At 37.9% G+C, this 15,259-nt stretch overlaps 1 protein-coding gene across 5 annotated transcripts in view; it reads right to left on the reverse strand.

Annotated features, from left to right (window-relative positions):
* Positions 1–5,010: 5,010 nt before the first annotated feature.
* Positions 5,011–15,259, reverse strand: part of ELAVL4 (ELAV like RNA binding protein 4) — a 139,287-nt gene continuing 129,038 nt past the window's right edge. For 3 of the 5 annotated variants that reach the window (XM_048495708.1, XM_048495711.1, XM_048495710.1), the window contains exons 6-7: positions 10,384–10,422; positions 5,011–7,760 (exon numbers count right to left, since the gene is read on the reverse strand). In XM_048495708.1, the coding sequence (XP_048351665.1) occupies positions 7,433–7,760; positions 10,384–10,422 (367 nt within the window). In that variant the 3' untranslated portion in view covers positions 5,011–7,432. Of the gene's footprint in view, positions 7,761–10,383; positions 10,423–11,370; positions 11,432–15,259 lie in introns of all 5 variants that reach the window. The other 2 variants (XR_007244452.1, XM_048495709.1) reach the window with 2 other exon arrangements.

The raw sequence follows: 15,259 nt of genomic DNA on the forward strand, positions 1-15,259 counted from the left end.
TCATATTTTTCAGGTTACTGGCATCTGATCTTAGTTTTTTGATCTTCTGTTCCAGTTGAATTTTCCACTTTGGTTTTAATGTTTGATTTATCTTGGGTGTTTCAATGCCTAGTTCTCATGTGACAACAACAGCCGTACTGTGAATTAACTGACTGGTTAGTTTGATGTATGTTATTTCTATTGCAATCAATGCCATGTTCACATCCCTCATTATGGGTGCCAGGTCTATCAGTATCACTTATGTAAGATGCAGCCAAAGGGACAAAACCTGAAAACAACAGTCCAATGACATGTTTGCCCACGATGTTCACCTGAATAATAGCAGATAACAACATGGACTACTTGGAAGCCAATAACATCCTGTCAGTGAAGCAAAAAGGAAACAAAAGGGGTACAAAAGATCAACTCCTGAAAGACAAAATAATAATGGAGAACTCCAAGAATTGGAGAATGAATTTGCATATGGTCTGGATTGATTACAAGAAGGCATTCGACTCACTACCTCATAGTTGGATCATGAAATGCTTGGAAACAATTGTTGTCAGCAAAAACATTTGAATATTCACTGAAAAAGTGATGAGACGATGGAAAACTGAAGTGACATTTGGAAATGAAAACTATAGAACAGTCAACATCAAGTGAGGAATTTTACAATGTGATTCGCTATCACCCTTACTGTTTATTGTTGTTATTATCCCACTAACAGTAATTTTAAAGAAAACAAAGTTAGGATATCAAATGGCCAAAGACTCAGAAAAAAAATCTCACATTTGCTGTACATGGATGATTTGAAGCTTTACAGGAAATCAGACACAGATATCCAGTCACTAGTGAAAACAGTTCGAATAGTCAAGACAGACATTTTGATGGAGCTTGGCCTGGAAAAGTATGTCATTGTGGTGATAAAGAGGGACAAGATCACTGAGAGTGATGACATAGAAATTCCTGATGGCCAACTAATCAAGTGCACCCAAAAGGAAGCCTACAAATACATGGACATTTTGCATCTGGATAACATCAAGCATGAGCAAGTGAAGACTGGTCATCAGAGAATGCACCCAGATGATCAGGAAAATATTAAAATCCAAATTAAATGGAATACCATCAAGACCATACCCGTCATCTGGCACACTGCTGGAATAATCAACTGGACACAGACAGATTTGGATGCACTGGATAGAAAAACTCAGAACTTATGACAATGCACTATGCCTTACACTGTCATAGTGATACAAATGGAGTTCTATACCTTTCCCAGAGAGCTGGTGGCAGAGTGTTACTGTAAGTAAAGCAAACAGTGGACCAGGAGAAACATGTGCTGGTCAGTTATTTGAATGATAGTCAAGATCAGGCATTGATTGAAGTGAAGAACAGGAATGTACTGAAAACCCAGAGAGCCAAACAGGAATACAGAAAAAGTTTGATTAAAATGAGAACTGAAATCTGGCACAACAAAGAATTGCACAGCCAATTTCTGAAGAAGATCAAGGACAAGTTGGAGAACGAAAAGACCTGGTGTGGTTAACAACTGGAACTCTAAAAAAGAAAACCAAATAATTGATTTTAGCTGCTCAACGGCAGATAAAATTAGGACAAATATGATCATGGCTAGAATTGAAAAATCCTCAGATGATGCAAAGTGCAAAGATTGTACAAGGAAGCTGACAAAACTGTAGATCACATACTGAGCTGCTGCAAAAAGATTGCCCAGACTTAGTACAAACAGAGGCACAACTCAGTGGCCAAGATGATCCACTGGCAGTACCTAAGATTAAATTATATCACCAGGCAGCAGGATTGGTTTAGATTTCAGACTGGTTTAAAAATCCAGAACAAAGGATTGTAAACTTGGAAACTGAAGAATTGAATATTGGAGTGCATAGTTATTTATGGACAGAGAAAGTGGGACAGATGAAATGTTTAAACCCAAAAGTCTCCCATTCAATAAGGAATGGACTTATGGATATCTGACTAAAATATATATAAAAGACTAAGTCCCCCAATTTCACCACTAAAATCCCCACTAAAGACTTATTTTGATTAAAAGGTACAAAAGGACAATAAAGAGATGATTAATACAAAGAAAAGCAGCACGAGATGAAAGATGAAGGAAAGAAGATACAATGGCTGGTGTACTTTCAAACAGCTTTCACTTACTCATGCTTGATGTTATCCAGATGCAAAATGTCCATGTATTTGTAGGCTTTCTTTTGGATGCACTTGATTAGTTGGCCATCAGCCAAACCAGCCAGAAGATCTTGATTATGTTTTTATGCAACTGTTACAAAACTCTCACAGAGTCAAGACACTGTGGCAACAGGGGGCCTTCAACTATCCTGACAAAGATGCCTGTGAATCACCATGAGGCACGGTTGCTGCTCGGTGTGGAGAGAAGCGAGACCAGCTGATGTTGTCCGGTAAGGGTGGAAGGGGAAGGAGAGCCACGCTAGAAAAGGGCTAGCATCACCGGAAGAAAGGAGGGCCGAGACTTTAAAGGGGCTCGCTCTCCTTTGTCCAGGCCATGTGCACACCAGCTGACAATTTGCCCACCCACCTCTCCCTATTTTTCTATGTTAATGCACACTTATTTTGTCATAGCTTAGTTCTTGGAGGTTTGGCGCATGGGTATGGCTCTGGAAGGGCAAGGGAGCTAGGGAGCTATGCCTTCCCCTCAGGAACGGCAACAGTGCCCCTGCTGAACCAGGCTGAAGGGGAACATCTCTGGCCCGGCAGAGCCCCACAGGAGAACGAAGCTCAGGACAGGGCACCCGCCCTGCTGAGCTGTAGCACGTATCCGTATGACCAGATCCAGACCCATGCTTAGCCTCACGCTTCTGCTCAATTAAATGGTTATGGCCAATTTATTACCCCAGCAATTGAGGTAAAGGGCTTCGCACAAAAGAGATCCACCCTCGGACGGCAACTAGGGATGAGACTTCCAATAAATTCTTCTCTTGCTAGGGATGGGACATCTAATAAACTTTGCAGGTCGATTACAGACAGGGGAGCTCACCTCCTCTCTGACCCACTGCAGCATCTGGTGTGTACTTGAAGTGCTTTTGCTTTCTGTGGGAAAAGCAGAGAGCAAAAGCAGGAGGCATGCAGCAACTTCCTTGTATGTGGGTACAAGGAAGTTTGTCACATGCCACTTCCGTTCCCCTTTGCATGGCAACTTCCTTGAGGACATACTGCTCCTCCATTTCTGAATATTTTGCGTCACCTAATGGGTGCATCATGACTTTGTATTGCACTTGCAATATAATATAATGGTCCCTGTAATATAAATCCCTCCTTCAACATATATTTCATCCATAATAATGATCCTTATATTATTTGACATGCTATGCATACACAATAAATCAGTGAGGGAAGGCTATTTCTCTCCTTTACCACATCACAATATAATACCCAATACACAGATTATTAAAAGCTGTAAGCTGGGGAAAAACTTATTCCACAGCATGGAACTAATTATTCTCACACTATGGTAATGTAATCTCTTGCAAAAAGAAACTGTTTATTATTAGCAGAAGTCCTGGATAACTGCATGCCATCATGCAATTTGCTGATACATTTTTCCAGAGTTTGGCCATGAAGTGCAGTGCTACAGTTTTTTGAGGTACATATTTTCAATTAGCAAGAGAACCTTAGGAAAACATAAACAGAGTGAATATTTGCATTTAATGAAATTCATAATAAATTTTCTGAGGGAGAGATTGTCCTAGCTGTAAACAAGATGGAGAATAAAATATTTTAAAATTTTTAGACATATGCATGGCAAATGTGGTGATATGTAGCCATCCTGAAAACTTAAGGTATTTATTAATTCAGTAGACACTATGGCTGTGTTCCTTTCAGCAAAGTTTGGAAGCTCTAGTGAAATATGAGTTTGTGCAGCCATATCATTGTGGTTTGTATCCATTAAGAGCTGTCTCACAAAAGTTACCAATGCTGAATTAGCAGAAGTATCTGAGATGCTTATTGAACACTCCAACTGATTTTTTCTCACTGAGACCTTGCAAAGTGTATTACCACTGTCATTCAGTCATACAATTCAAAATTTAAAGTGTTTAATATTTTCTATTGTTATTGTCCAACTATTTCCATGCTTCTTTGCAGGTGAGCCAAGAAAATTACAACTTATACGAAGAAAAACTCTACATTATTTCACAAGCATTAGAGGGGAATTAGTGGGGATTCTGCTGATTCTGTTCTGGTTAAGTCACTGTGCCTTTTCAGAATTCCCTATATTATTTTCTACCTCTCCATAAAGAAAGTAAGGGTCAAACTGGATGTGACAGTATCCTCGTGGCTGCCATTATGCCACTGCCATTCTAAAATTATGAATTGTGGGCTAAGGAGCTGTTGTTTCCTCCCCTTAGCAAGTGTTGATACAGTTCCCTCCCATGGCTGTTTCAGCAATTGAAAAGATGTAAGGGAGGCGGCGGTTGGGAGGGGGGACAAGAATGTCAAACTGCAGGCTCAATCAGGATCAGGCCCTAACAGCATTTTTAAATTGATTCAGAATGACAGTACGCAATATCCTGATGGCAGCCAAAAGGGCACTTTCACAAGGGCGTGGTGAGTAAGGTGTCGGACTAGGACCTGGAAAATTCAGATTCAGATCACCACACATGTCATAGAAGCTTGCTGAGTGACCTTGGGCCAGTCACACACTCTAAGCCCAAACTCTGACTAGAATTTGGATGTGAGACCTCCATGGAATATCAGTGTTGTGATGTGGAGACAGGCAATGATAAACCACCTTTGAGCATCTCTTGCCTTGAAAATCTTACAGGATCACTATAGATCAGCTGTGAGAAAGGCAAAAAGAAAATTAGGATTAGCTGCTTGGCAGGGTTATAATGGACAAAATATGTATAAATACATACATGGATCAACTGGGGACAAACAGTTTCTGACTTAAAAGCAATATTACAGAATTAGAAACTATTCAGTCCCACAATGTAGCTGCTTTTATGAAGACATAAGAACACATTTAAAAATATGGCAAGTCTGTAGCCATTCTAAACACTTTCATTTATTGTCTGGACAATTTAAATACAAATAATTCAAACACAATGAAGTTATTAAAAAAATTACAATACTTCCCCTCAGAAATGATCTAAATTAGCAAATTAAACATGAAGTCATACATTATAACTAAAATATACAACGACCTGGTTCTAGGAAAGTTTTTTTTAAAAAAAATTCAGATGGACAACTTATTGTAGAGAAAAGATTCCACCATGCCTTCCCCACTAATACTTGGAAATTTCAACAAAACTTTCTCAGCCAGCTGTGCACATTCACTGGTGATGTAGAAAGGTTTTCCCCAAACACTGAATGAGGGTATTCTCTTGTTTGAAACTAATGTAAAATGTAAATGAACAGATGAAAACTGTATACTGCCTTTGTTTTTAAGTTATTGATTTGCTACAAAATGTTTGCCTCTTCAGTGTGAAAAAGCAGTACTTGATTTACATGCAGCTAGTGGGTATAGCATGGGAAAAAATGCACAAAATAACCACAAGTTATAAAGAACCATAACGTTTTATTACCATTAAGACTAAACTGGTATTGAAAAGATTTTATATAACAAGACAAGAAAAGCAATAGCAAATTTAACTATCAACTAGATTATGCATAGCGAGTAACTGTTTCTAGTACTCAGGGAAGAGCATGACCTTTTTTTGTTTTAAATATATTACCATACAAAGCACAAACGTACGAAAAGGATCAGTGCACCGGACATGGGAGAGCACTCCCTCAGTCATTTTGTTCCCTTAGCTCTGTTTTCCCCCAATCTGAATTACATTAAAATAAAAGACCCAGTTTTTTTTCTACTGTGCAGTAAGAAAAAATATTCACAACAAACATGACAATATATCAAACAATATTTCTACACAAGTTACCTTGATACCTTTTGCCACTCAAGTATCATAAGAAAACATTTTAAGACATATACAAACCAAACTAGCAAAGTGTTACAACTTAGAATAAGTTAACCAAAAGGGGAAAAAAACCCTTTATATATTTATATATATATTTATATTATATATACACATACACACACAACAAAATGACACAATAATATGCTTCTTCCCATAGTTTAAGTAAACAAATAAGTAGACTAGCCAAACTAGCAATATTTGATTTTGGCATATGCGTCACATCATCAATTAAATAAATAAGTGTTTCAAGCAACATAAAGTGTGGTTCAGATGTGCCAACACAGCCCAATTATATCAGGATGGGCTAGAAAGTGAATCTTAAAATTCTTAACAAATTTAAAGCAAATGTACTTTTCTGTTTAAACACTTTACATTGAACTATGATACTAAGATATGTAAATAATTTTGTAGCACCTACTGCTTGAACAAAGGACATTTTTGATTAAAATTAAATTTCCCCAAAACTTTTGTTCTGCTGATATCTCATACTGATGACTTAAAGAAAAACCATCCTGCAACTCATCTCCTTGCTTTTGGGTTTTAACTGTGGGTAACTGTGTGCCTGGGAAGAACACTCTCCCATTCTGTATTTAATATTTTTATTACATGCTAAGAAAAGATACGAAGATCATCTGTTTGTAACCCATCCTTCAAAAAACAATCTACTTTATTCCAGTTTAAAACACACATCTTGATCTCTAAAAAGTTACCAGTGCAGTATGAACATGACAAAGTTGTCAATTTCCCCCTAAATTAGCCAGTCAAAATATTTTTCTCAAATCCAGATTCTCTTGTAAAAATTCTTTATATTTTATAAAAATAGATTTTTCTTGAAACCCATTTTCAGCAAAGAGACCACCTCTTTGGCAACATTGTTAATGTTATTTAAACTGTTATGTCATCAGGTATCCCCCCTTTTACCCTATCCCAAACAGAAGACTATTTAGTTCACATGACATATATAAAAAAAGAAAAAAATTAAAAACGTTGCAAAATTATGCTTTTTGTTTTGCAATGTTTATTGTTCTTCTTTAATTTATGCTGGAGGTTTACCAATCTGATCGGATTAAACAATTTGGAAAAAAGAGCAAAATCTGCTGATCCCATTAGTTTGTAAAAATGGTGTTAGGTTTTCATATATTTTTTCAAATGAGTGAATGATCATCTTAAAAAGACCTACCTTCAAAGAAGGTAGTAAAACTAGCTGGCTGGGTAAAAATCCCTGCACATTGTTATCTATGTATATTATATTCAACGACAACAGCTATGAAAGAACATTCAATGCATCAAAGGTTTTTTTTCTAAGTGTTATAAAATCCTTTCCTGTTCACAGGATATCCAATATTTTAATACTTAGGCAACACTGGCTTATAAAAGTCCATGGTTGAGTATAAGCCTTCAAGAGTTTTTTTGTTCGTATATATATTTATATTTATATATATATATATTTATAATAATTATTATTAAGGATATGAAATTCAGGATTTATGGGTTTTGTTGGTTTTAAAGGAAACTTGCAATACTCTGTCTCCTAGGCGATATCCATTAAGGCTGGCAATTGCCATGGCAGCTTCGTCGTAGTTAGTCATGGTGACAAAGCCAAATCCCTTGCACTTGTTGGTGTTGAAATCACGAATCACCTTGACATTATTGACTGCTCCAAAGGGGCCAAACAGCTGCCACAGCACACTTTCATCTGAATCAGGTGATAAGTTGTATACAAAGATGCACCATCCAGTCCCAGTATGGCCAGGAATATTCATTCCCACAAGGCTGGTCATTCCATCAATTGTGATTGGGGAAAACCTGTCAGGTTAACAAAGGGAGAAAAAGGAGGGGAAAAGAGGACTAATATATTGACAACAATCTTCAAGTACACATTGCATAAAATGACAAAACTCAGATAAAAATCTAGCTTGTACATACACTTATATGATGAATACTCATGTTATTACAACTCCAGTGATAGGAATACTACTAATTGCTCTAGAAGCTGCAACTGCTAGTTTTAAAATAACAGTGGAATTGGGTACCTCAGTACTGTCCTTGAAGAATCTTGTCAAACTTTGGGCATTTTGTAGTAAAAAGAAAACTATGCTAAAATGTAGTAAGTAGCTAAGCTTCAAATAACTGTCTCTCCATAGCATCCCAGAAATCAAAGGAAACCATTGATGGGATATTGAAGAGAGTAGCAGTGTGTCTGTTGCATGGTGTGTCACCTCTCAATTGAGGTACCCCAAGATTTTCTGGTTTCCTGATGCAGATACGGTTGAAGCACATATGCCAACCTCTTCTGATCTTAAGATGCTTCAAGATGGGGTTTGCTTCAAGAGGGATGCTTCAAGATAGGAATTTCCTTAGGCAGTCTTCTCTACCACTTGGGTCAACAGCAGATTTCTACTACTGGCACACAGGTAAATTCAGATGCACGGGAAGAACATCAAAAGTGCTTCATATCTGTAGTAGGTTCCACCTCAGAATCTTCTTCCAGCCCCACAAACATGAAATCACTGTACAAGTCTTATTAAGGTGTGTGAAGTGTGATCCCCCACACACATATACTTTCTTCCCTTCGTAGTATTTATCCCTCCAGTTTTTCCTATCTGTTTCTCCTTTTCCAGCTGGTTTGCTCTTGACTAGCCATATGGGAGGAACATAATTTGAGTGAAACTAACTGTAATTGGGTATTAAGCATAAAATAATATAACTGAATTGGGATATAATTGCTTGCTATTCTATGGCCCTTTCCGCACGGGCGGTTAATGGCGCCCTGGGGATGGCAAAAACGCCGTCCCCAGGGAGCCATTCGCACAGGGGGCGCAGCTGCTTTGCAGCCGCACCGCCCTCGCGCTGCCCGACTGGTGCGAAGCCGCCATTTTCCGACCTCACTCAGGGAGCGAGGTTTCCGGAAAACGGCGGCTTAGAGCCACTGCTGTGCGAACGGCAGCGGCTCCAAGGCGACCTCCCCCTCCCCCCACTTACCTTGTCTCCGGTCGTCCAGCGTGTCGCCGAGGCCTGGGGACACGCCCCCCTGCCCTGCGACGCTGGCGACGTGCCGGACGGCCAGAGACACGCCAGGTCGGCCAGGCGACGGCGCTCCGTGGCGCCATCGTCCCGGCTGTTTCTGGGACCATTCGTGTGAATGGTCCCAGGGGGGTTGGGTCAGCGTGGGATGCGCCGACCCAACCCCCAATGACGCCGTGCAGAAACGGCCTATGTTTCCATACTGATTCCTGATTTTCTAATCCATACCTTAGGATAATAAAATCACTTTCTGGTTACATGTTTGCCTCATTCCATCTACCAGTCCCAGGAGGGGTGGTGGTGGTATTGTGCCAACTGGGAACTGCAAATAAATTCCTTCTTATTCCGGGACATGTTTCAGGAAGAGAAGTGTGGGAAAAACTTTTCAAATAGTGCTAAAATCATTGGATGCATTGAGATGGAGAATGGTTAACTCACTCTGGATCATTTAAAAAGATTAGGGCTAGCCTGTAAGAAAAACTATATAGGTTGTGGAAAAACAATACTGTATGATATGTAATACAGAATGTGTGCAAGCATGGTTTGTGGCATCATTCATTTCTCTGATATTTTCACCTGTCTTGAAGTGGGAGTATCATGGGACTCAATATGTGTTCATATATCAATCAATACCCTTGGCACATTTGGAAGGAGTTTGTGCACGGTCACTACTAACCATATATGTAATATTACTAAACTGTAAATATGAGAAATGGTTCTTAAGTGTCTACACTTTTACAAAGTTCTGCACTGACATTGTTGAATTATTAATGGAGAATACAATGGTACTGTGATGTTTTCATGGCATTATGACAGTACTTTCAAATTTCCAGCAATCCAAAAAAATTAAATCAAAATCAGAACAAATTTCATAAAAACAAAATTAGACAAACCGTATGTTGCAAATTACTGGAAACACTTGTTAAACCTGTAACAAAAGGAAACTTTGGCCTGATTAAGGTGCACACAGTTACATAAATTTAAAGAAGTTAAGCAGAGGAGAAGTTAAACATCTCCCTAAAATTTTAGCCAGTAACAGTTTTTAGTTACATTTTCAGAAAAAATGTTATAGTATAAGCCCTGTGACTATAAACTCTGATTTAGAAAAACCTAATACCATTTAACAGGACACTTTGGAAATTGGAATGTTTGTAGCTGTTGCACCTAAACCACCTGTAACAAAAGAAAAATTGAAAAAAAATCCACACATTATTTTTGTGTCTGCATGTTTCTGCATGGTGTTAAAGAAAACCAACTGAAGTCCAAACTAAAAGACAGAAAAAACATTTGGCATGCTGGTGGAAAAAGAAGGAATTAAAAACAAAATAAAGTTAGTGAATTTAAAAAAAATATAGCACAATCAGTGCCAACATGGACATCTGGCAATCTGTGGAATTCTAATTACCTCTTTACGCCATAGGCCATATTAAGCAAATTGTCCAGCCTGAAAAGAGAAGGAGGGTCTCTGGGTTAATGTCTCACAGATGGCAAGATTGCTCAATGGAACCTTTATTAATAATGCTCCATTTAAAAAAAAAAGAAAATTTCAGTATCATCCCCCATACATCTAGCAAGTCTAATCAATCAACGCTATAAAGCTTTTCATACTTTCACACAAGAAATTAATGCTTTTTACATGTGCTGTTGATATTCAATTCAACTCTGCCTTTATTGCATCACTGAATAAGCTGTAGCAACAATGTTTCAATCAAAATAAACCATTTTTTTCAAATATTTCATAAGAAAGATTTAAATCTTAATATAATATAATAATCATAATAATATTTGACATAATAATCATTTAAAATATTTTTAAATAAAACCACCTTACAATCCCAATGGCTAATGACCCAGTGTAGAGCAATTGTTGAGCAAGTCAACCATACTTACATTGGCATGCCTTACTGTCATATTTATCTTTATGACCTTGTAACTCAGAAAGTAACAAATTTATTCTAATCTCCCAATAGTAATACTAATTTATCCTGATTTGACCTCCACAGGGAATGAGATACAGTGGTCCTGAAAAGCTTTTAGGCTTAGCCTCGAAACTCAGCCCATGGAATGTGGCATGGGACAAGTTCTCAATGAACCTACAATTACAGGAGCAAACTCTCTCACTGTTAAGAATCCCATTGAAGCGACTTTCTAAAATTGCAAGTGGTAGAATTTCTAAGTGTACCTTTGTGAAAATCCTTCAGTTCATAATATATGCTGGAGGAATGGAGGAAGAAGAAAGTAACAGCCCATAAAGGAGAGTTCTTAAAATTTTACTAACCTAAAAACAGTGTGGGCACTCTGGTCTAACAATCTTTGTTTTACTAAAGGTTTAGTGGCATGAAAGCCAATGCTCCTCAGGCATTCTTCTGAGAATCCAAGGTTAGCCACTAACCTCAATACAAAACCACGCCATGACTTAGCCTTCATCTCCCCATACGTCAAAGTTAGGAGGCCTGGAGATGTACAAAAGATAATTTTCAGCCAATAATTAATGGCATCTTCATAAACCAAGACTGTTATTGAAGGCAGAGATAATTCTACTCTGACCATTGCTGATCATGTTAACAGAGTAGCAACCCACAGAAATAAATTTGTTTTGAGCCTAAAATTGCTGTTCCATAAAGTAGCTGAGGCAGCAATTTAATTTTAAAAATTTCCAAAGTTGGAGAAACCATGCAACCTCCACTCTTCCTATAAAATCTAAGGGTAATGACAGCCTTTTCAGGGTCATGCTCAGCATAAACAATGTGGGGATGTCTAACAACCCAACTGATGGAATATGCCCCCAAAGTACTTAAAATCAGATACCTTCTCTAATGGCTTCTCATGCATCATCCATTTATAACGATGTACCCTTTTACTAAAGGTCATGATCCTAGTTTTATCATGATGTATGTTGAGTAGGTTTGTTTTATAATAGGAGCTGTACTGTTTCAGTAGCCTTCTGAGACCAATTTGTGTATGGGAGATTAGTAATGTATTGGCATAGAGTAAATTTGAGCTGGCATTTCCACCTTAACTTACTTGAAAAAAAAAACTAGGATCCTGACCATGTCATTTATGTAAAAATTAAAGATTAATGGGGCCAAGATGCATCCCTGAAATATCCTTTTTGAGGTTTTAACTGAGCTAGACAGTTATCCATCAACACCTAATCTGATCTTTAAACTGGTATCTGTGTCTTAAATAAGCTATAACAATCTATTTTTGGTGTTCATATTAATTAATTTTCTTCAGAAATGTGATCTTGAAATGGAATCATTGATAAAGTTAACATATAATTGCCCAGATAATCAGATCAAGTTTTTATTAATAAGATGTAGTAACAGAAGGCAATGGTCTAGGGTAGAATGACCCTGTTTAAATCCAATTTGGTCTGGTGATAAGAAGTCATTTTCATTTACTCATGTCTCCAGCTTCAGTAGATTTCTTATATAGAGTTTTCCTAGTAATCCAGTGGACTTATTGGCTTATAGTTAGCTGTATCAGTACACTCCGTTTTTAAAAAAATTAATTGGCACAACAATAGGAAAGGTTCATTCCTGGGGAAACCTACCAGACCTATCTATATAAGTTAGTAGGATGGCTGAAACAGGTGCCCACCAGTCCTGTGAGACTTTCAAGCATGTCAGGGGGAATAAATGTATCACTTCAGGCCTAATAATTCTTGATTGCAGAAATCAGAGATTTTATTTCACTAATAGTTACAGGTGTCCATGCTGGTGAATTGGTTGATGGCATTATCATGGAAATGTTCAACTTTTCCTCTTGAGATGGATTGTTAAATAATTTTTAAAAATGTTCCTCTCAGCAATCCTTAGATATGTATGAATCTAGTTCAACTGTCCCTTCTGAAGTTGCAAGTATGTACCAAAATTTCAGCATGTCTTTCTGAGTTAAGGTCAAGACAAACACTTGCCATGATTAACTGATTGAAACAAGATTTATTTCTTCAGAGTAGGTGTTTAAATTTATGAACTCAAAAATGAATTTAGGTAAGCAATTGAGTCCACATACACTCTACTAGCACACCTTTCTTGTTTTTTTTCCATATTTGAGCAATCACTGTCAAACCAGTTGTTCTCAAATTGTCCTCTTTGATTTGATATTCTAGCATTTGTGTAGGAGTGGCTGTTCTGGCCTCCCCAGTTGTTCCTGAGGCCCAGAATTTACCCAATGCCGAGAATGGGTTCTTTCCATCTCTCCAGGGGTTGCAGCGTTGAGGTGACTGCCAGAGTAGCTGACAGTGGATGGGCTGCTGGGCCCAGTGGCACTGGAGCAGGAAAAACTCACCCTCTCCCTGCTAGTGTGAAGGTCTCTGACCTCACCTGGCTCAGCTGGGGAGACAGTGAGGCACCAGTAAGCTGGAAAGGGATGCAGCCCATAATTTGCAGTTGATGCCTACCATCCTCCCACACAGCCAGGAATGCTAAGAATGGAGTGCAGGGTCAAGAAATGACTGGTCCAGGTGAGCCAGACTGAAGGCTCAAATGCCTGGGTGAGAGATGTGCCCAGCTGAGCTGATTCAGCAGGCAAATCCAGAATTGGGTAGTAAGAAGAAGAGGGGTTATAAAGGGGGGAGAAAGGGGGAAATGTGGGAAAGAGTAGCAGTAGACAGAAGAGTGAATGGAAGGAACTCAGGTGGAGGCAAGGAGACAGGAAGAAGCCCCAGTAACCCCTGAGACTAATGCTTAGAAGAGAAAAACCTGGGAATCCTCTGTGGGCAGGGAAGCCACCTGGGAATCCTCTGTGGGCAGGGAAGCCAGGTCTGCCAAAGGGGTATGTCACAACATGCGGTGTTAAGAAGGGTTTCAAAGATTCAATCACCATATAATGGCAGGGCAGACTTCACATCTTATACAAGATCCCCCCCTCCCCCAAGCACAAGGAATGGTTCACTATTCCAACATATGTCATATTTCATGTTGGAATGCATAGATCCATTTCAGACAAATATGTGCTGTAAATTGAGCATGAGATATTGATGCCCCACAGTCCCACACATCTTCAAAAATACAAATACGGAATGCAAGTGGTTGGTGGTCACATTACGGGAATGACCCTACTGCAAAATGAAATATATCATCACAGTGATATTAATATATAGTCAATCATAGTATAACTTAATTCTCCACTTTTATCTCCTTCTATGAGACCATTTAGTATTACAAAATTGATCTTGTTGATCGACTGGCTTAAAATTACTGTAGGTTTATTAACTGAGTAGGCTGTTAATAAAAAAAGGTAACAATTCCACTAGCTCAGTCTGAATCAATATAGAAAATTTTCTCTTCTGATTGTCTTTTATAGTGCATTCAAGGGAAATTGTAAGAATTTTAATGATTTACCTTTTCATTAAAATTAAACCTGTAAACAGAATTATAGTCAAAAATTCACTTTAAAACATTCTAGCTGCAGCCATTCAGGATTTTTCATTCCATACAGACATACATAAATCATATTATTAACCAACCCCCCTCCCTCACAAAAAGTAACTTGAAAAAGTTTAGTTTGATAGGGAGTCAGAAGAAATTAACAATTAAAGTCCTCCCAAATTTTGCAGTACACACTCATTTTTGTATTAATTATTTTTTGTTGAGGCAGCAACAGTTTACCATCCAATGGCCTCCCTGTCTCCCACCCCTTCCCCCTCTCCCTCCTCTATTTTTCTGTTGTCATTGATAAGAAATGTATTGTTTTAAATTACGAGAGTTTTTAACTGCCATTTAGCTGTTAAAGGTAGAAGATGTAGTTTGATGAAAATGTTATTTTATTGTATTTATTGCATATTGGAAGCTACCCTGAGCCCTGAGCAAGGGGAAGGGCAGCCTACAAATAGAATTAAATAAATAAATACACAAAGAAAGGTTTTTTCCAAAGGTTTTTGAAAGACAGGAATGGTATTTCAGGCAATAAATGGAGTGTCTTGTTTAGAGGAAAAAGAACTATTAAAACAATAAATATATTATAGCTTTATCAAGTTAACCAAGAATTGCATTGGAAAGATTTTAAAGTCTAAGCCATTTTCTGAAATATTTATTCCAAATGTAATATTATAAGTATTACATTCAAAATACAAAAGCATTCAAGTGTTGCTAAAAAGTGAGATGCACTGACATACATAAAATGCACAATATATGAACATTTATTCCAGAAGCTTATTAAAAATAATTAAAACAAGAATTTGATTCAAATGGACAAATGGAAGCAAAATGCAACCACACACCCAGCCACCCTAATTAAATCCAAGTACCGTATATATTCAAGTATAACTCGACTTT

This window comes from Sphaerodactylus townsendi, linkage group LG05 (genome assembly GCF_021028975.2).
Source record: "Sphaerodactylus townsendi isolate TG3544 linkage group LG05, MPM_Stown_v2.3, whole genome shotgun sequence".
NCBI lineage: Eukaryota > Metazoa > Chordata > Lepidosauria > Squamata > Sphaerodactylidae > Sphaerodactylus > Sphaerodactylus townsendi.